Source organism: Gigantopelta aegis, chromosome 10 (genome assembly GCF_016097555.1).
Source record: "Gigantopelta aegis isolate Gae_Host chromosome 10, Gae_host_genome, whole genome shotgun sequence".
Lineage (NCBI taxonomy): Eukaryota > Metazoa > Mollusca > Gastropoda > Neomphalida > Peltospiridae > Gigantopelta > Gigantopelta aegis.
Window position 1 is genome coordinate 78,037,930 of NC_054708.1, and position 21,726 is coordinate 78,059,655.

General features: G+C 37.1%; 1 protein-coding gene across 1 annotated transcript; it reads left to right on the forward strand.

Moving 5' to 3' along the window:
* Positions 1 to 619: 619 nt before the first annotated feature.
* Positions 620 to 21,029, forward strand: LOC121383823 (collagen alpha-2(I) chain-like). Its single transcript, XM_041513922.1, has 5 exons — positions 620 to 686; positions 6,669 to 6,734; positions 8,910 to 9,998; positions 13,226 to 13,314; positions 20,736 to 21,029. Exons 1-5 carry the CDS (start codon positions 620 to 622, stop codon positions 21,027 to 21,029), a joined length of 1,605 nt encoding a protein of 534 aa, XP_041369856.1.
* The last annotated feature ends 697 nt before the right edge of the window (positions 21,030 to 21,726 follow it).

Genomic DNA, 21,726 nt, shown 5'->3' on the forward strand with positions numbered 1-21,726 from the left:
CATCCATTCGATCGTTCGTGTGTTCGTTATTTCGTTCTTTCGTTCATTTGTTCATCCATTAATTCATTAATTCGTTCATACTTTTGTTCGTTCGTTCATACTTTTGTTCGTTAGTTCATTCATTCAATTATTAATTAATTAATTCGGTCGTTCGTTCGGCCGGTCATCCATTCAATCATTTATCCATTCGTTCTTTCATTCATTCGTTTGTTCGTTCGTTTATTCATTCATTCATTCATTCATTCATTCTCCAGTTCTTACAAGATGAACTGTCGCCGTGGTCGCTTCAATGACTGACCCACCTGCTTCTAAATGACTGTCACAAACCATCACGTCATCGCAGTCGGTCAAACGTTTGTCAAACTTTAAAACGTCCTCCAGCTATTCAGGTGTACCAGGAACCATAAGCTCTTCATTTGGCACCCGGTGCGGATGTTATTAGGGATAGTGTGCAAACTTTCAATCAATAAGTAAACTCGACAGGTGACATATCTATTATAGCCTTGCCCTGGGCCCGTGGGCTAATCGTCATCGTTATAAGAAGGCTAATGAACCAGACTTTCATCACTTGTGGATACGGCATAGATTCTGTTCGCACTGTGTGTCTCTAACAGCTACAATGAAGGTTTCCTTTGTCTTGTTAGGGTTGTTGGCACTTATGGTGCTGCATGAGTCATCATCCCAAGGTAAGAAAGAGAGGGGGATATATATATATATATATCGTGGGGTTTATTGGCTTTTTTTCACAATTGAACACACATTTAAATCCACTATTTGCTACATTACAGGGTTTTTTCAAAGTTGAATTACGCATTTAAAACTGAACATTCACATGATATATATTTAAACTTTTGTCTGCCTGTCTGTCTGTCTGTCTGTGTGTCTGTATGTATGTATATGCAAAAACAAATAAATCCATTTTAGTAATTTTCTACAAAATTGTTTTTTTTTATGCTTTCTATGTAAAATATATCACGTCCACAATGGCATTATGGGCGATCTTAAGTTGAAATAAGTAAAGTAAATAAAGGACAGAATTTCTAAACACGAGTATGAAAATCAAAACATGACGCCTGGAACTGAGTAATGATAGAAGTCGGTGTTTGGATAAAATGGCGTTTATCAGTGCAATAAATCAGTTGCGAAATATGATAAGCTCGATTCGGAAACAATTCCCTAGGTCAAAAATATTTTTTATCGAGCTTAAGTTTAGAGACAGACTTTTGACAAGTCAAAAAACCTGCCTCAACCAAATACATTTGGAAGCAAAACAACGATGTACATCAAAAGTATATCTGCGCCTCGGGCCTGTGATTTTGAGGTTGGGCAGAACAATATTCACTGGACAGAAACAACTGCCAGCAAACTTTACCGCAGTTGGATGAGATACTTAAATTTAAACTAAGGCCGGTGTAAAAGGAACGCAGGTCCGTAGGAACAGTAGTCCTATCGCACCTCCATAGCTTAGGAACCATAGTCCTACCCGGACTTTCATACCTGATTTATTTTTAAAGTGTTTTTATCCTAGGACTTGTATTCCTACCGGACTAAAATTCCTTCTATAGCAGTGACAGAAATCCGGCAAATTAGATGTCCGTTTGTTATACTCTGCAATTTGCACGAGCTGCCAGAAAGTCACGAGAAAAAAAATTGAGGTTTTTGCAGCCTTCCCTCGTAGTGTGATGGATAAGTATACGAGTCTTTTAAGATTATTGTGGGTTCAAATCTCTATGAAAAACTATTATTTTTAAGTTTGAGTATCAACTTAATAATTTTTTTACGTCATAGACTTGTGGATCAGATACGTGAGTGAATTTTTGTAATCGTCTTACATTTTTGTCAGCATATTGAAGTAGGACGAAACCTATTTGCTTGTTTTCCTCAATTTCATAGTATTTCTGTATTTGGTAACGACTTCCCCTCAAAATGTTTCAAAAATGTAAATAACCTGTTTTGGAAGGACTGTATTCAGGCTTTTTACCACTTCTCGACAGCAATAAAGGTAACATCCTTTGAAGATTTCTTATCTGAACCAATTTTTTATAATTCCGAAATAAAAATTGATAGGAAAACCTTTTTGAAAAAGAAATGGCTTGAGAAAGGCATTTCTCAGATTTGCGATCTTGTTAATGAACGAGGAGATTTTTTGACTTTAAATGAATTTAATGATATATACGAGTTAGATGTTTCTTTTCTAGAATACCATGGCGTCGTTAATTCCGCTAAGTCATATTTTAGGAAAACAAATATTAAAAAAGTTGAAACGAATATCTCCTTGGACGATTCTCCGGTTCAACGGACACTTTGCTCTATTAGAAACGGCTCAAAATTATATTGTTATACATTACCGTTGTCGAAAGTTCCAAATATTGCCATACTAAAATGGCAACTTCATTTTACTTCCAACCTAAACTGGTCTGTTATCTATTTAAAGCCATTTATAACCACTCAAGAAATAAAATTAAGATGGTTCCAATATAGAATGTTACACAGGATACTGACTACCAACGCGTTTGCATATAAACTAAAACTTATTGACAGTGAAATGTGTACTTTTTGTCATGAAATGCGAGAATCTATAGAACATCTATTTTGGGAATGTAAAGTTGTTCAGCTTTTTTGGAACAATTTTTTGAATTGGTTATTAAAATCTAGTAATCATATATTTAACCTAAATTTATCATTTGAACTTGTTATATTTGGATGTAAAAGTAATACTAAAACAGATAAAAAATTTGATTTATTATTGTTGTTAGCTAAGTATTTTATATATAAATGCAAAGTGCAAAATGTACAGTTAAACATTACTCTTTCCAAAACGAAGTTAAACAAAGATACCTGATTGAGAAACATATTCACTACAGTAAAAACTGCTTTAATAAATTCGTTACCAAGTGGGCAATGTACCATTCTCTATTTGATATATAATCTTAAAATTACTTTTGTTCATTCATTTGTTTTCATCTGTCCCAACAGGTCACGTAAAATTGATGTAAAGTTAAACACCTTCATATCTGTATGTCTATTGTATATCCTACTTCTTTTTACAGACCACTGAAATGTTGTTATAAATAATAATAAATATGTACATAATCAAAACACGTGCGTGTGTGTGTATGTGTGTGCATATTTGTTCTCTCCCCCCCCCCCCCCCATGTCTTCTCCCTTTGCATGGGTTGATATTTGTCAACAAGGGAATGGTCAAGAAAAAATAAACAGTTATTAATATGAAAAAATATATATATATACATTTTGTATATATATATCTTGCTTTTTTCAAAAGTATATAATGCAACTGCAGATATAAAGTAGGCTATGTGTTCATGTTTTCAACACGTACAAATATATATCTAAAAAACATATATATATATGAAAACTGGTAACTCCAAAAAACTTAACATTTGGCGAACAGCAAAAGACAATTTCTATATATACCAACATAATTTTTAATAATATGTTTTATAAGTTTATATTTTGATGGTAAATCACAATCTGATTATTTGTGATTTTCTTAATCTTTGTCCGATCGGACTTCCATTCCTTGGAATCCTAGTCTGTGGGACTTGTATTCCTAGGAATTTAAGTCTCTGAGAAATTGGATTCCGAGGAATGTAAGTCCGTGGGACTTTTATTCCTGGTACTCCTGGTTCACAGGACTTTCAACCCTAGTATTCCTAGTCCTCTGGAATTTATTTCCGAAATTTTGCTTTATATATTCATATAATTCCAGAAAATCCCTGAAATAAAACTTTGAAAACTGTACTTAGTTCTAGTAGTTAGTACTAATAACTAGTTTTATAATGACAGTTAGCCCTACTACAATATAAAATGAACAGGAATAATAAGCATGAAAAATTACCTTTTACTGATGAACAATTAAAAATAGCATCAAAACACTTCAAATTAATTATCACTGACTGTCTTATGGCAGTTTTGACCATCATAAGCATAAGGGACGATTTGGGGAAAGGGTCTCTGTATTTGTATACCTGGCCGTTAGGAACATCATAAGCGTTCGAGACTGGGTGGAGGTGGGGGGGGGGGGGGGGGGTGTCAGCCCCCCCCCCCCCCCCCCCCAGTGCGGGGGGGGGGGGAATGGACACTTTCGGGCAAAATGAGCTGGCCTGAAATCTTCACCATGTATTTCCATCATTTTACTCACAATATTAGTTGTAATCCATGTAAAAATGCAGACTAATTTGTTTGGAATCCTATATAGCGTCTTGGTAGTAATGCCAAAAGTTTCAGTTTTAGTTACCCTTGATATTGACTCCATGTACACCAACATAGGTATTAATACGGGCATTGATTCAGTTAAGAGAGCATTTGATAAGTACTCAGATCCAAGCAGACCAGATAAAAACATTATTGAGTTGTTAGAATTAAGCCTAAAAGGAAATGATTTTGAGTTTGATGGAGAAATGTATCAGCAGGTATGTGGTTGTGCTATGGGCAAATGTTTTAGTCCAAATTGTACATATATCTGTGTCGCCGAATGGGAAAAGACTGCTGTAAAGAAATCGAGTAAAACACCTCTTTTGTACCTCAGACGTAGCGTTGATATTGAAAAAAAATTATGAAGGAGGAATTTTTAAATCAGCAAACTGTTATGGAAAAAAACATTGCAGCACAAAGAAAAAATCCATGTCTCAAGGATATCTTAGTGTCCACACGACTACCAGCTGCCTAAGCCTGTGTGTAAGCCTCTAACCCAGTCCATTGGTCAGCGGTTGATTGGTTTGTTATCCATTTTCCTAACAATCTTCTAAAAACAAATACATCGTATTCGGCTGATAAACAAAACATAGTACTAGCCAAACAAATTAAAAACAAGACTGACCGAAACAGTTATATTCTGAATATCACAACGGTCAATATAAAATCAATTTCGAATCCCTGGGGAAAAAGAATAAAATAATGTTTAATTTTTTTTTTAATTCTTGAGCCATTCTTAAATATATGTTTAATAACTGACCCATCCAGTTTTGTCGACCCCCCCACCCCCACCCCCACACACACACAGCTTGTCCTTTCCCCAAGTTATCAACATCTTCCGACGCCTATACCTGGTATAAATAACATTTTACTGTGTGAGTGTAGATAATAAAAAAGATGGTTCATGCTTTCTCCATACTATTATGATCTAGTCTGGAGCCACCCTAAACGAGAAAGATACTTTCTGCCTTCACAAAACACTATTTTCCTATATTTCAACCTACAAAGAACTCTATTTTCCTATATTTCTACCTTCAAAGAACTCTATTTTCCTATATTTCTACTTACAAAGGACACTATTTTCCTATATTTTTACCTTCAAAGAACACAATTTTCCTATATTTCTAACTTCTAAGAACACTATTTTCCTATATTTCTACTTACAAAGGACACTATTTTCCTATATTTTTACCTTCAAAGAACACAATTTTCCTATATTTCTAACTTCTAAGAACACTATTTTCCTATATTTCTAACTTCAAAGAACACTATTTTCCTATATTTCTAACTTCAAAGAACACTATTTTCCTATATTTGTACCTTAAAAAAACTCCATTTTCCTATATTTCTACCTAAAAAGAACACTATTTTCCTATATTTCTACCTACAAAGAACACTATTTTCCTATATTTCTACCTACAACGAACACTATTTTCCTATATGTCTACCTGCAAAGAACACTATTATCCTTTATTTCTATCTTCAAAGAACATTATTTTCTTATATTACTTGCTTCAAAGAACACTATTTTCCTATATTTCTACCTACAAAGAAACACTATTTTCCTTTATTTTTATCTTTAAAGAATATTATTTTCCAATATATCTAGCTCCAGAGAACACTATTTTCCTATATTTCTACCTGCAAAGAACACTATTATCCTTTATTTCTATCTTCAAAGAACATTATTTTCTTATATTACTTGCTTCAAAGAACACTATTTTCCTATTTTTCTACCTGCAAAGAACACTATTTTCCTATATTTCTACCTACAAAGAAACACTATTTTCCTTTATTTTTATCTTTAAAGAATATTATTTTCCAATATATCTAGCTCCAGAGAACACTATTTTCCTATATTTCTAACTTCAAATAACACTTTCTTCTATATTTCTAGGTGGGAAATGCATCCGCGTACGGCCATAAAATTTACATTTCCCACTGTGTGTTTATTAGGGATGTCGCAATACACCTACCTCACAATTCGATACGTATCACAATGTCTAGCTCACGATACGATACGTGCCTGATTCACGATGTTTTACCCGTAAAACAAGACGTTGAGCTTAGATGAAGTGATTTAGAAATCAGAAATAAACTTGATACAAGTAAAATACTGACTGAACACAGTTGTAATGTAGAAATATCACATCATAGATCTATTAACATAACCAGGCACATGTTCACTGTCCGCTGTCTTTTTTTAATAGGAAATAATAAGTACATACCAGTACAAATTCGTGTTGGTAAATGAATACATAATTAATATAGGAGTCGATACATGGTCAAATTAGTAATCGATCCACAAGCAAGGGTATCGTGTATCGTATCGTCAGCAGTAGTATCGTGACGAATCGATTCATCGGTGTATCGTGGCACCGTTAATGTTTATATTAATGATACATATTGTTTTGTCATTCAAAGCATGATGGACTTTATCACTTTGTTTTCAGGACTTTTCAACACGAGACTGGGTCATTCCCATTTCAATAATTTTAGGTTCATCAAAGGCCCCAGAGGTAAGACTTTAAAATAATTTACTTTTATTGTTACACGGAAATTGATTTTTGTAAAGAACAAACTTAATTAGTTTTATTGTTTCACATAAGTGACTTTTTTTTAAAGACTTTAGAGTTAGTTAGTTTTATTATGTCAAGGACATGAATAGTTAGCTGTAACTACTTAAGCAGCTATGTAATTTGTAAAGAAAAAAAGTCCTATAAATGATTTTTCAAAAATGTATTATTTCTCTATAATATATGTTATACGTTACGTACTTATAGGATATTAGACTAGCTTCCGTTTCTTATCATGTTTATGTTCCGAGTGAAATAGTTTTGAAAATTATTTCACGAGGGACATAAACATGATACGAAATGGTAGCGAGTTTAATATCCTATTTAATATCCATAATCGATCTGTAAGGTTGTAGTGCGCCAGTCGATGACGTTATCGTGTGATGTCAAAGTGTTAGGTCACACATGGTTTTCTACTGGGACGTATCACTTTGATATGTACGAAGTTATTTTTAACCATATAGGTAATAATCACCGGTAGTGTACTAAAGACATTGTTCGGTAACATTGGTTAAAGTGCCGTCCCTTGCTGCCAATCGGAAAGAGTAGCCCATTTTGTATCCTCTCTAATTATCCCTGTGGTTGTTAACCATATTTACGAAAAACATTATTAGAAAATATACATTCAATTGCATACTAACAAAATATCGTTTACACTCTAATTGTTTATATGTTTCTCGTTCCAGCCAGTGCTCCACAACTGGTATAATAAAGGCCGTGGTATGTACTATCCTGTCTGTGGGATGGTGCATATAAAAGATCCCTCGCCGCTAATCGAAAAGAGTAGCTCATGAAGTGGCGACAGCGGGTTTCTTCTCTATATATATGTGAGGTCCATAACCATATGTCTGACGCCATATAATCGTAAATAGAATCTGTTGAGTGCATCCTTAAGTAAAACGTTTCCTTCCTTCAGTGAATTCCGTCCTAAATACATTTAAAATCATTGCTTGCGATGCAAGCACCTCAGGCGAGCATTCAATTGACTGAGGTGCTAAACTGTCAGCATGTATTAGTTGCCCAGGTACGCATGGACAATCGCTTGTCTGATGCGCAGTCGTTCTAGAATCGATTCCCCACCAGTGGGCTATTTCTTTTTTCAGCCAGTGCTCCATGACTGGTATATCAAAGACCGTGGTATATGCTATCCTGTCTGTGGGATGGTGCATATAAAAGATCCCTTGCTACTAATGCAAAAAGTTAGCGGGTTTCCTCTCTAAGACAATATGTCAAAATTACCAAATGTTTGACATCCAGTATCCGATTATTAATAAATCAATGTGCTCTAGTGGTGTCGTTAAACAAACCAAACTTTGTCTATGCGGTTTTCAACATGTCTGTATACTATACGGTTTTTAAGACACTCACCGTATCCACATCCCCACTGTTAAATTTTTTTTATGGCTTGTGCGCATTTATAATTTGTTAGCTTCACTTTCTAGCTTAACCATTGGTTCCTGTCCAGGACGGACAATCCAGATATGTGTGTCCAGGACAGCGTGCTTCAACCTTAATTAGGTAAAACACGAAAATGAATTGATTTGAGTCCGTGGGAACGATATCTAGGGACGACGCCTAATGTAAAAGCATTCGCTTGATGCGCGGTCGGTGTGGGATCGATTCCAGTCGGTGGACCCATTTGGCTATTTCTCGCTACAGCCAGTGCACCACGACTGGTATATCAAAGGCCGTGGTATATGCTATCCTGTCTGTGGGATGATGCATATAAAAGATCCTTTGCTACTAATGGAGCAATATAGCGGGTTTCCTCTGAAAGACTATGTATCAAAATTACCAGATGTTTGACATCCAATAGCCAATTATTAATGTGCTCTAATGGTGTCTTTAAACAAAATAAACTTTAACTTTAAGGTCAAACACCGCCCTTCCCCTTCCCCAAAATTTCTCGAAATCAATTATTTAATGGACTATTATGGATTATTTAAAATTATGTCGGTTGTCGTGCCCAGTCTTAAAATAGACCTGTCCCCCTAAAGTTTAAAAACCTTAAATATAAATGAAAAAAAATATGAAAAAACAACTATAAATATATAAATAAAAAACATTGAAAATTATATCAGTTTCAAGTTTTTATTTGTTATTTATTTATTTTTTAAGGTAGAAGAGGCTCAACAGGACTTAACGGAGCAGTAGGAGCACAAGGCATCGCAGGGGCGAAGGGCGCAAAAGGAGCAACGGGAGCGAAGGGAGCAACGGGAGCAAAGGGAGCAACGGGAGCAAAGGGAGCAACGGGAAGTAAAGGATCAACGGGAGCAAAGGGAGCAACGGGAGCGAAGGGAGCAACGGGAGCAAAGGGAGCAACGGGAGCAAAGGGAGCAACGGGAAGTAAAGGATCAACAGGTGCAAAGGGATCAGCAGGATCAAAGGGAGCGAAGGGAGGAAATGGGGCAAAGGGAGCGAAGGGAGAGAAGGGAGCAAAGGGAGCGAAGGGAGAGAAAGGAGCAAAAGGATCACAAGGAACACCAGGAGCAAAGGGGGCAAATGGAGCTAAAGGATTACCAGGTGCAAAAGGATCACCAGGATCAAAGGGAGCAACGGGGTCAACAGGAACGGGAGCAAAGGGCTCACCAGGTGCAACAGGTGCCAAAGGTGCCACAGGTGCAAAGGGAGATGCGGGAGGAGCAAAAGGGAGTAAAGGAAGTAAAGGTTCAACGGGTGCAAAGGGATCACCTGGATCAAAGGGAGGAACTGGATCAAAGGGAGCATCAGGAGCCAAGGGAGCATCAGGAGCCACGGGATCGAAAGGGGCGAACGGAGCAAAAGGAGGACCAGGAGCCAAGGGAGCACCAGGAGCCAAGGGAGCACCAGGAGCCACGGGTGCAAAAGGAGCCCAAGGAGCACCCGGAACTCCGGGAGCAACAGGAGCAAAAGGAGGACCAGGAGCCAAAGGAGCAACCGGAGCCAAGGGAGCAACAGGAGCCAAAGGAGCAACCGGAGCCAAAGGAGCAACGGGAGCCAAAGGAGCAACGGGAGCCAAAGGAGCACCGGCAGCAGCGGGAGCAAATGGAGCAAAGGGAGCAAAAGGAGCAAAGGGAGCAAGTGGGGCAAAGGGAGCAACTGGAGCAAAGGGAGCAACGGGAGCAGCAGGGCTAAAAGGAGCAACTGGAGCAAAGGGAGCAGCAGGGGCAGTAGGAGCAGCTGGAGCAAGGGGAATTACAGGATTTCAAGGAAACAGGGGACAAAACGGTGAGTATTTAACATAGTATTGCAGGTTACGTTTTGTAGACAAACCGTCCTGGCACAGTTCGTCCTTATACTAGTTTATGATCTTAGGGTATACATACCACGACTGATATATTAAAGCCGTTGTATGTATGTCTGTCTGATGGTGAATATAAAAGATCCATTGCTACTAATGCAAACATTTAGCAGGATTCCTCTCTAAGACTATATGTCAAAATTACCAAATGTTTGACATACAATAGCCGATGATTAATACATCAATGTGCTCTAGTGGTGTTGTTAAACAAAACAAACTTTAAACTACGTAAACACAACATGACTACGTAAACACACAACCCAGATAGCTGATATGTGTGCCAGGCTAACGTGCTTGAACCGTAATTGGACATAAGTATGACAATAAGTATAAACAAATAAACAAACATATCAATGTTTAAGCTGAGGTAGAGTGATGACCGAATGAGTATGTGTCTAACTTCGGATATATTCATAGGGTAAGTCTCGGAACGATGTTTAAGATATTGATTTAAGCCATTGGGTATTTACAAATACATTTGTTTGGTTGGGATCGATCCCCGTCGGTGGGCCCATTGAGCTATTTCTCGTTCCAGCCTGTGCACCATGACTAGTATATCACTTGTATGTGCTATCCTGTCTGTGGGATGGCGCATATAAAAGATCTCTTGCTATCAATGGAAAAATGTAGCGGGTTTCCTGTCTAAGACAATACTTCAAAATTATCAAATGATTAACATTCAATAGCCGATGATTAATAAATCAATAAGTTCTAGTGGTGTCGTTAATACCGTTTTTGCGGATGCATCGCAGTGTTCTGTAATAATATCCTTCTCAGTAAGCCAGCAATAAGTATATATTATTTTTCAATACAAAATAAGCCTCCACAGTTAAAATGTCGAAATAACTGCCGTCCTGCTTTATTACTGTAAATAATTCTGTAAAACCCTTGATTAAGTAGACTAAAATAACAAAATTGACCGATTACGTTGTCCCAAGGAAAAGAAAATTATCACTTGGGTATTTGAGTGGTCGTTTTTGCTCTAACGTACTCTATCAATAGGTCTAATAATATGCATTTTGTCTTTGGATTTTGTAAGAGAGAAAAATAGTATATAACTTCATTTCGTTTTGTTGATGCAAATTGAAATATATTTAGTTAAATAAAGTCTGGTTGATTAAAGCGAAGCGCCTTGTCGTAAATTACTGCTTTTGTTTACACTGTGCATACAGGAGTTGGTCAAAGCTGACTTCACTTTGCCCCAAGCTATAGTACCTTACACCACGAAAACGAAACAAAATGGCTGCCCCCAGTTAGCAGGAATAATCACGGGTTTTTAATTAACTCTAAAATTACGCGTTTTCCATTTCTTAAAGTATCAGCATGTGTAGGTGGTTCGGGTATGCATTTATCAAACACATAAGGCTCATGCTGGAGTTCAGTCTCTAGTTAACCGAATTGGCTCCACTTAATTTAGATTGTTCAGCTCACTGAAAGCTCTCGCAAGAAGAGTGTCTTTTTTACCCACTTTGAAATCATAAAAAAGTAAAATAACTGATTGGAATGTTACATAAATTCACATTTAAAAATTGCTCTTCAAACTAAAATCGTGAGCACACGCTGCACAGCCATCTTTTTTGTTCTTCCTTTGTGGGTTTTTTCTCGACGAACCACTGTAAGCTTGAATGCTTCGATTACCCCGAAAGCTGCAGTGACCTTGTAAGTGACCAATCAAAGGCCGTATATCAATTGCCTAGTAACAAACTGGGTTGTGCATGGTTAGTTTTCGATTCCTACTGGCTTACAGCTAAGTCATACCAATACGTCACTAAAAGGATGGTGTAGGCGAATTATTTTGGCACAATTTGATACTAAATTAAAGTACTGTTTTCTATAAAAATCGCAATTTTTACCAGGTAGTATATTGTTTCATTGCGCAAAATCGCAATTTTTACCAGATAGTGTATTGTTTCAGTTCGCAAAATCGGCAACTGCGATATGTGACTGATTTTGCCAGAGCGGGTCACATTTTTTAAGTTATAGTGCAAAATGTGATACTAACATGCCACTTTGCATGCTGTTAGGCCATCATGTGTAGAGTAAAACTTCATATATGACCAACCTGGCAGTGACCCATATTGACCAGGTGCCGTCACAATTCAAAATGGCCGCCATTAACTATTTCTTAACATGTATCAAGTTTAAAAGAGCAAGCTATAGAATATTAACTCCAATAACAATATAATTACTATTTATGTGTTTCTGTTATAAATGAATCATTACTTTTTGAAAAAATATGAATATACTGAACCAAAATAAAAAGAAAACAAAGAAACAAATGGGTCTAATCACAAATAATGACCCTAACTCTACTACAATAACATGATTAAACACACAAGTATCAACCTAGGTTTACTGCAAATTAAGTTTGAAACATAAACATCCGTCAATTGTGGTGGCCACCTTGAATTTCATATCAAGGTAATTCCAGACCAATCTAGTAAATGAATAAATTTAATACCTTGGCCTCCAAAACCTATGATTAGACACCACAATTATCATCCTGAGTTTAACCGAAGACATGAAATAACGGCCATCGTGGACATCATCTTGGACTGCTTAAAACCCCGAGAGATGACCATGGTTCATCTGGCAGATTCTTAAAAGGGACACCCTTGCCTACACAAATCCATAAAGAAAACAAAATATATACAAAATGTCTAGGTTCAGTAAAAAAAAAATCGCCGATTCACACAGTTTGTGAATTGTTTTGTTGTTGTTGTTGTTGTTCGTACCCCGATAAACGTAAAAGAAATAACACACTCCTTAAAATGGATTTTATTCATGTTTAAAACTAAATTATTTCTAAGGGTAATAATCCGAAAATATAAATCTTATAAATCTCCTAAATCTCTCTCTCTCTGTCTGTTTCTGTCTCTCGCTCTCTGTATCTGTCTGTCTGTCTGTCTGTCTCTCTCTCTCTCTCTCTCTCTCTCTCTCTCTCTCTCTCTCTCTCTCTCTCTCTCTCTCTCTCTCTCTCTCTCTCTCTCTCTCTCTCTCTCTCTCTCTCTCTCTCTCTCTCTTTACCACTGCACTCCCTTCCTAAGGAGATATAAAGCCCAATACTTTGTGCTTAATTTGTGTCCAGAGTACGCTGCCATTGTAACACGTTTGGCGTTTTTAACGACTAAACCTATCTGTTTTTCTTTTTCAGGCGAGGGCATTGTGGCTTTCTGCACAAGATATTTGAGGTTAAGATTCCGCAAATCATTTCTGAAGAAATTGTGCGTGGACATTCTGCATGTTTGAAACCGAATCTAATTAAAGCACTTCACAATTCTGACTGATGCTTGAAACCGAATGAAATCAACCCAGTGTATCTGTATACGCACGCTGGAATAAGTGTCTTGAATTTGAAGTGCTTCACTGTAAATTTACTTAACTGCTATTTATTAAATTTGTTTCCCAATGTATCTATAGACGCATGCTGGAAACCTTGTGTGGGGTCAATAGTTTTATCAGTTAAAAAGCAAAGTTAACATTATTATGATGTTGTACTTCATTCAATGATCTGACACAGTATAATAAAATTTAATGTTGACCTTTACAATATTTTTTTAATATTTGTCACAGCAACTTAATTATGATGTAGACATCAATGGGAACAGTTTTCAATATCTAGTGAAGAGTACAATGAGTTGTTTTGATATTGCTTAAAGGCTGACGATCTACTAACAACGTTATTTCAGGCACACGTTCTATATATTTATCCATATTTCGTATGTGTGTACGTATACGCAATCCGCAGATCGTAATCCGTAGCAGTCAGTTTCTATGCAAATAGGCGGAGTAGATTCCATTTGTGCATCTCCGTACGCGTGTGCGTATCTTTACATTAAACATACGGATAACGGACAGATGAAATTAGGACTGAAAACCTTGTTCATTGTTTGAAATAACGAACGCTTGGGTCGGTAGTATTAACTGGCCTTTTGAGCTTTGACCCGGCTGGATGTTGTTTGGTATAGTGCTCCCAGTAATCAGAGAAAGCTTTGGCAAGACTAACCCCATATCATTTTTAAAATGAAAAATGGTAGTTGCATGGCACGAATGGCCACACTACACAATCACATATCGCAGATGTAGGACTGGGATGTGAAAGTGGACAGGAAACGAATTGAAAGATAAGAAGAACTGTCTGATTGTGGGGAAATGAAGTGAAAATAATTAGAACGAAAACGCATGTGTTAATGATAATCTGTCAAAACTGGTCTATCGGTCACAGGTAGGAAAGAAAAGATATTTTAATTTAACAACGCCGTAGCACATTTTAAAGTATTGCTATTGGTATGTACAATATGGCTCTTTTGAATATTTGACAGAAATAGACAGGAAGGGAGGTAACTCACACAGACTACTCCCTACCGATAAGACAGCAATGGATCACCGGGTCGGTGACGTCGTGATAGAAAGAAACAAAGAAAGAAAGAAATGGGGTTTTTTTTATTTAACGACGCACGCAACACATTTTATTTACGGTTATATAGCGTCAGACATATGGTTAAGGACACACAGATAGAGAGAGGAAACCCGCTGTCGCCACTTCATGGGCTACTCTTTTCGGTTAGCAGCAAGGGTTCTATTATATGCACTATCGCACAGACAGGGTAGTACATACAACGGCCTTTGATATACCAGTCGTGTTGCACTGGCTGGAACGAGAAATAGCCCAATGAACCCACCGATGGGGATCGATCCCAGACGGACCGCGCATCAAGCGTGATAGAAGCCATCGGACATAAGGCTGGTAGGTACCGGGTTCGCATCTCGATACCGGTGTCACAAAACAGAATCGCCCCCTCAAAATGGTCTCTCCCCCGGTGAATCGAAGGGAGTTACGTATAGGTTGGGATTTTAGTAGGCCGAGAGTAGCTCGTAAATATATATATATATATATATATATATATATATATATATATATATATATATATATATATATATATATATATATTAATAGAATATATCACCTTTGTGAGGTATAGATAAGGCTATTCCAACCCGAGGGACAAAAATATTTTGTCCCGAGGGTTGGAATTGCCTTATCTATACCTCACAACGGAAAAAGAAAGAAATGTTTTATTTAACGACGCACTCAGCACATTTTATTTACAGTTATATGGCGTCAGACATATGGTTATGGACCACACAGATTTTGAGAGGAAACCCGCTGTCGCCACTACATGGGCTACTCTTCCGATTAGCAGCAAGGGATCTTTTATTTGCGCTTCCCACAGGCAGGATAGCACAAACCATGACCTTTGTTGAACCAGTTATGGATCATTGGTCGGTGCAAGTGGTTTACACCTACCCATTGAGCCTTGCGGAGCACTCACTCAGGGTTTGGAGTCGGTACCTGGATTAAAAATCCCATGCCTCGACTGGGATCCGAACCCAGTACCTACCAGCCTGTAGACCGATGACCTACCACGACGCCACCGAGGCCGGTACCTCACAACGGTGATTGATTCTTTTTCTTGCCCATTTAATTACAGTAACAAAACATTAATTTTGTAAGCTACGGTCTGTTTATTGTAGAACGATTCGTATACATTTCACCTGCCAACTCATTTAATCATACGCGGAAAAATATAGCCCACCTTATGCAACGACATAAATATGTAATGTTCAACTTACCAATAAATATAAAGTTGAAAATATTAATTTGTTTAAATATTTTTAAAACAATGATACAACGTGAAATGGCAAACAGAATTTTGAAAACCATGAGTTATGACGTCAATCGTTGTAAAACATGAGTTATGACGTCACGCGTATGTAGAAATCGTCGGACAGATTTATCTAGTCCTAGGGTCAAACAGATTTTTCTAGCACCGTGCAAAAGCTGGATAAACCTGTCCTGTGGGCAAGAAATATATATATATATATATATATATATATATATATATATATATATATATATATATATATATATCCAGCAATCACTGTATACATTGGCAAGATATGATGACTAGATAAATCTCTATATTTTCGGTCACTGACCAAAAATATAGGTCACGTGACATAAGCCCGACTCGACTCGAGTATTTCAGAGTAGATTTTCAATAAATATACTCTTTAAATCATTTGTTGAAGTGCAGTAAATACAAAAAACTTATGTTTTGCGATAACAACATATATTTATTTATGAATTAGAGTTTAGAAACGCTTTTTTAATATGACAGAATGTAGCTAGCGTCTTACAATAAATAATGATTTTCCGAATATTACTGTAGGATTGCAGGATAAAAGAAATAACTGGTTACTGTCTTAAGATATCGGCTTTATCCTGCTCAGGTAGAACGGCGAATGCAGCTCGGCTCTAGTTATTCCCTATATGTATATACAGAACTTCAGAATATAATTATACCACGAGACCGCGTAGCAGTCGAGTGGTATGTTCTTTCGCAAAATAAATAGGAAGCGAAAACAACGTATGTGAAGTTATAGAGGATATTACATGAGTGTCCATGACAGACGATGTTTACGACACGAGTGCCTAAATTATCATATTTCCCGAGCGATAGCGATGGAAATGCGATAATTTAGGCACGAGTGTCGTAAACATCGTTGGTCATGGACACGAATGTAATATTCTGTTTATTACCGTAGAACTGTCTTGCTAAATGAACATTCCAGTCATTGTTTACAAACTAACGTTTCTTTAACGGCGGAGTAATGTTTGTTCATTGATGTCTTGAAAGCCAAATCACAACCTGTTCTAAAGTTACGTGATATTTATACGCCCATAAGTAAAGAGTACACATGTATCAACAGCTGTAAATTGTAAAGCATGTGTATACTATAAAGCAAACAAATACACAGTAATTGAAATAATTAGTTTTGAATTTGAATGAGGTCAGTATTCCAATGACGCCACTTTGCATCTCCTTACAATAACTATAAATTGGGTACATGACGTTTCCGTTTTAAGAATGCTGGAAAAATTCCAGTGCAAAATTGCTATTCAATTTTTTTTTTTTGAACATTATTAACGCACTTGAATGTGTTTGAAGACAATTTTGTGATTAAAACATTGTACCTTTTACTAAATATGGCTTTCAAGTGAAATTACGGTAAGATATGCTACATTTATTATGTACGAAGCCAAAACAAGGGTGTGAAAAGTGACTCGTCGACCTTAGTATAGATTTCTAACAGTTGGGAACGTTATATTCATAATTAAGTGTTTGATGTGTCACAACTACATCGTAATATAATACAAGTTATCATAAATAATCAATTAATGTTTTATTAAATTAATTAAAAACACGTATTTGTTATTACGGCATGTGATCAGCTTACACTCGAAATAAAAATGTATTAATGAAGAAAGTAGTATCTGTGGAATGTCATGTCAGCCAATCAGAAAAAAATGTAATCTTACAACAGCCAATCATTAAACGACAATGTCAGGAGAACATACGATTTAGTTATGACATACGAGGGAAATCGTACGATAAATATGACCCTCGTTATGCTGTACCTCGTAGGTAATAAATGTATTTATTACATACATTCTTTTACGTTTTACAAAAACGGTTTTTAATTTAACGTCATAACAACACTTTGTTAAATCTATGATTAAAACTCCTGTCATGGATTCATTTAACGTTCAGAATCATACTCTGCGCCAGCCTTGTGTAATGTTTCAAATACGACATGACGTCATTTGTAAATCATATATGACGTAAGTAAATAAAAGGCACTAACTGCAGTAAAACGAAAAATGGAATTCCCCATTTAAAAGTTCCGATCCAGGTTGCACATATGTGCGATACAGGATAAATGTATTACACGGTTTCAAAAGGCCTTTATCACTATAGTAAAATTGAATAGGTATGTAATAAATAGAATGATACGTTAGGATGTACCACATAATACTAGCAAGTCTTTTCCACGTCGCAAATCTATCCACTTATCGTAAAAACTAAGGGATGGTGTAGGTCTCGTATCACTATCTAACTACTATACTCTACTGATGTAGCGGCTACATGTTGGGGGAGGGTTAATTTCGCTCTCTAGTTACTATACTCTTCTTATTTGTAGTGGCTTGTATATGTAGGAAACGAGTGTTGTGTATATTGAGGCAGAGTATTTGTGGCAAGATCATGTTTGCAAAGATCACTAACGGGTTATGACATGCTAGCACCAATTGAGATGATCATGACATGTATGTTATCTAACTTCAGTTACTGGAATAATGTATGAATTATTCATTTCAATTGTGAAATATTTGTAAGAAAATATAATGAAAGTTTATACTATTACACTTCAAGAATAGTTTGTCTTCTTTCTGCAAACAATAAACACGTGGCACTAAACATTTTATCTTTGTTATAACACTATAAAATACATTACCAGCTAGTAAAAATGATGTTCGTAGATGGTATTTTGTAGCGTACATGTATAATTTCATTACTATTGTTTACGGTCACATGTAGTGCACTAAAAGTACATATTAAAAAAGAGAACTCTACAAGAATGGTTTCTCACACCCACAGGAGGAAATGAGTATCAAATTTGAATACAATGTATGAAGTGTAATAATTGAATCTTTGTTTCCTGCAAATATGTTTAAATACACAACTATCTGAGAACATGGTCAAAGGAAAAGCACAACATTTAATATACTTTCACACCCACGAACATTCCTGTCCACTTTGATGTTAGGTATACAATGTAGTAATTAGAAGATATCAAGGATAGTGACTGATACAATGTAACTAAATTATTTAACATTTTCCAATATAAGGTAGGTGAAATTTTGTTCACCGTACGTCACTCATTTTCATGCGAGTTTGACAACGTTAGCTGCTGCTGTATGTGAAGCTAATCTTACGCAATATGACTCCCACTGCTGCCTCAATTTTGATCAACTATCTTGCTTCGTCCTACTATCCAGAAGACTATGCCAAGAGTTAAAAGCGACGTTTGCGAGAAAAGGCGAAGGTATTTACACTTGAAGACCGTACGCTGTACCACATAGGACACAATGGAAAGCGACAGAAGGTTGTTATCAGTGAAGAAGAGAAAATGACCTTCATGCAATCCCTTCACAGTGACCTTATGGGGGGGGGGGGGGTGTCACTTAGGCCAAAACGCGACCATCAAGAAATTATCTGACAGGTTCTGGTGGAAGACGATGACGGCGAATATCAGAACATTTTGCCAACAGTGCCAGAGATGTCAGAGATCGAATGCAAATAATAAGCCGCAGGTTGACATCCTTCACCCTGTTCCGGTGGGGAATTGATCTTATAGGACCCTTGAAGTAGAGTTCCGACGGAAAACGTTACGCCATCGTCGCGACAGTGTATCTGACGAGATGGGTCGAGGTAGGAGCACTACCGAGAGTATCCATGTTTCTCTCTCTCGCTTTGTCTCTCTGTCTCTCTCTCTCTCTCTCTCTCTCTCTCTCTCTCTCTCTCTCTCTCTCTCTCTCTCTCTCTCTCTCTCTCTCTCTCTCTCTCTCTCTCTATATATATATATATATATATATATATATATATATATATATATCATCACATCATCACATTAGATAAGTACACTACCAGGAGAGCGGAAACTCTCTCCTACATATACGCCACTACATCAGTAGAATCACTAGTATAGTGGACAATAAAGTCTCCCCTATAATTATATAATTCAGTTTACATTAGAAGAGGTCACTAAAGTTTCTCGGAGCTCCTGAATATTTAACAAAAACAACGATATACATATTGTTTTAATCCGAGATGTATAAATTCTAAGGATTGTGGAGTTGCAAGACATTGATAACTATGTAAGTGATATATTGTTGATCATTACAAAAGCGCCAATTTGATGAAATATGTATCGAAGTATGTGTCGAACTGGGTAGCCGGCTAATGGTGGTCAGCTTGCTCGAGCTACAGAACATTTAACAGAAACGACATTATATCTGCATATATTGTTTTGACCAGAAATCATGAAATCTAAATTGTCCAACAGCTTTAATATTTAGATATTTATGTAAGCGCTATATTGCTGAACATCGTAAAATATATGTCGAACTGAGTATCCGGATGACCTCTCCTATGATTCCAGTCATGCATATCTCTGATCAGTGTTCACAATGCGCTTGTGAATACAGGTGAGGCTGTAAGCTGTACCTGGACTACGGTTTATATAAGCAAACAACATATACCCGTAGCTATGGCCAAAGTGTATCCCAAACTCTTAACGAAACGCACGAGGTCATATATGGTGAAAGTGACAATGTTGGTAAGTTTTCCATGGAATACCTAGGTGAACTGATGACTAAAAAGGACTCAAGACTCTCACATATTGAAAGTTATGTTAAGAAAATCGATGATGTGCAGTTTTCTCTAAAAGCAATAACATCCAAGATCAGCATACTTGAAGCTGATGTGAAAAAGATTTGAAAACTTCAACAAAGAACTGGAAAGGAGTGTTCAAGGTATGAACAACCCATACAATACTGTTAAACAATCATGCGACCAAAACAAAAATGACATTGCACAGGTTAGCAGTTCCTTCGCCTCTACGGTTAAAGACAACAAGTCAACAAGAGAAGACATTGAATCACTGCGCAAAGATCGAGAAGAACGTAAAGCCGCCATAACAGATCTACAATGCAGATCCATGAAATACAGTTTAATTTTCTCTGGTTTGGCTGAAAACAGAACGAAAACACGGAACAAATAATGAGAGACTTCATTTATGATGAACTAGAAATTGCCCACCGTCGTAAAAAACTGTATCTGGTTGCTAAGAGAGCCAGGCAAGCTGGTCATGAAAGGCGAATGGTGCTAGACAGGCTTTTCGTTGACGGCAAGCTGTATGAAGACCCACCCCAAGCTGACCCGCGATCTTACCGGGATGTCGTACAAGTAAAGCCTAACAGTAACAGTGCACGTTCTAGAAGGTGCAGTGAGCCCAAGCTGACCCGCGATCTTACCGGGATGTTGTACAAGTAAAGCCTAACAGTAACAGTGCACGTTCTAGAAGGTGCAGTGAGCCCAAGCTGACCCGCGATCTTACCGGGATGTTGTACAAGTAAAGCCTAACAGTAACAGTGCACGTTCTAGAAGGCGCAGTGAGCCAAAGGAACATAACCCTAGACCTGCTTCGAAACGCCCGCGATCCCCCTCCACGCCAACATCGGACAACCCCCCTCCACACAGATCGAACGATAGCGCAGAATAGGACAGTGCGGGGGGGGGGGGGGGGGGAGGGTATCCACAGAGTGTGCTGTTTTAAAAATATGTTCATGGAATATTCAACGTGGTGAAGCGGACAAAATCAAGAACCAAGAACGCAGACTTTGTGAAATTATTTGATAACAGTGATATGCTGGTTAAATATCAATACCAAACTAAGCCTTGAAGGCTATAACAGTGTAGAAGTTCCAAGGAAGAGATGTAGAGGTGGCGGATTGGTATTACTATATAAAGAATTTTAAATGATAAAATTGAAATTTGGAACATAGAACACGATAGTATATTTTGGATAAGATGTGATAAATCTCTGTTTGTTGACAATGTAGACACTTATATCTGTTTTGTATATTTATCCCCAGATCGAAGTGAATTGTATTCAGTGTATGATTGTGACTTATTCCAAGTGCTGGAAGAAAATGTTGAATGTTTTAAAGATCAGGGGCATGTTATACTA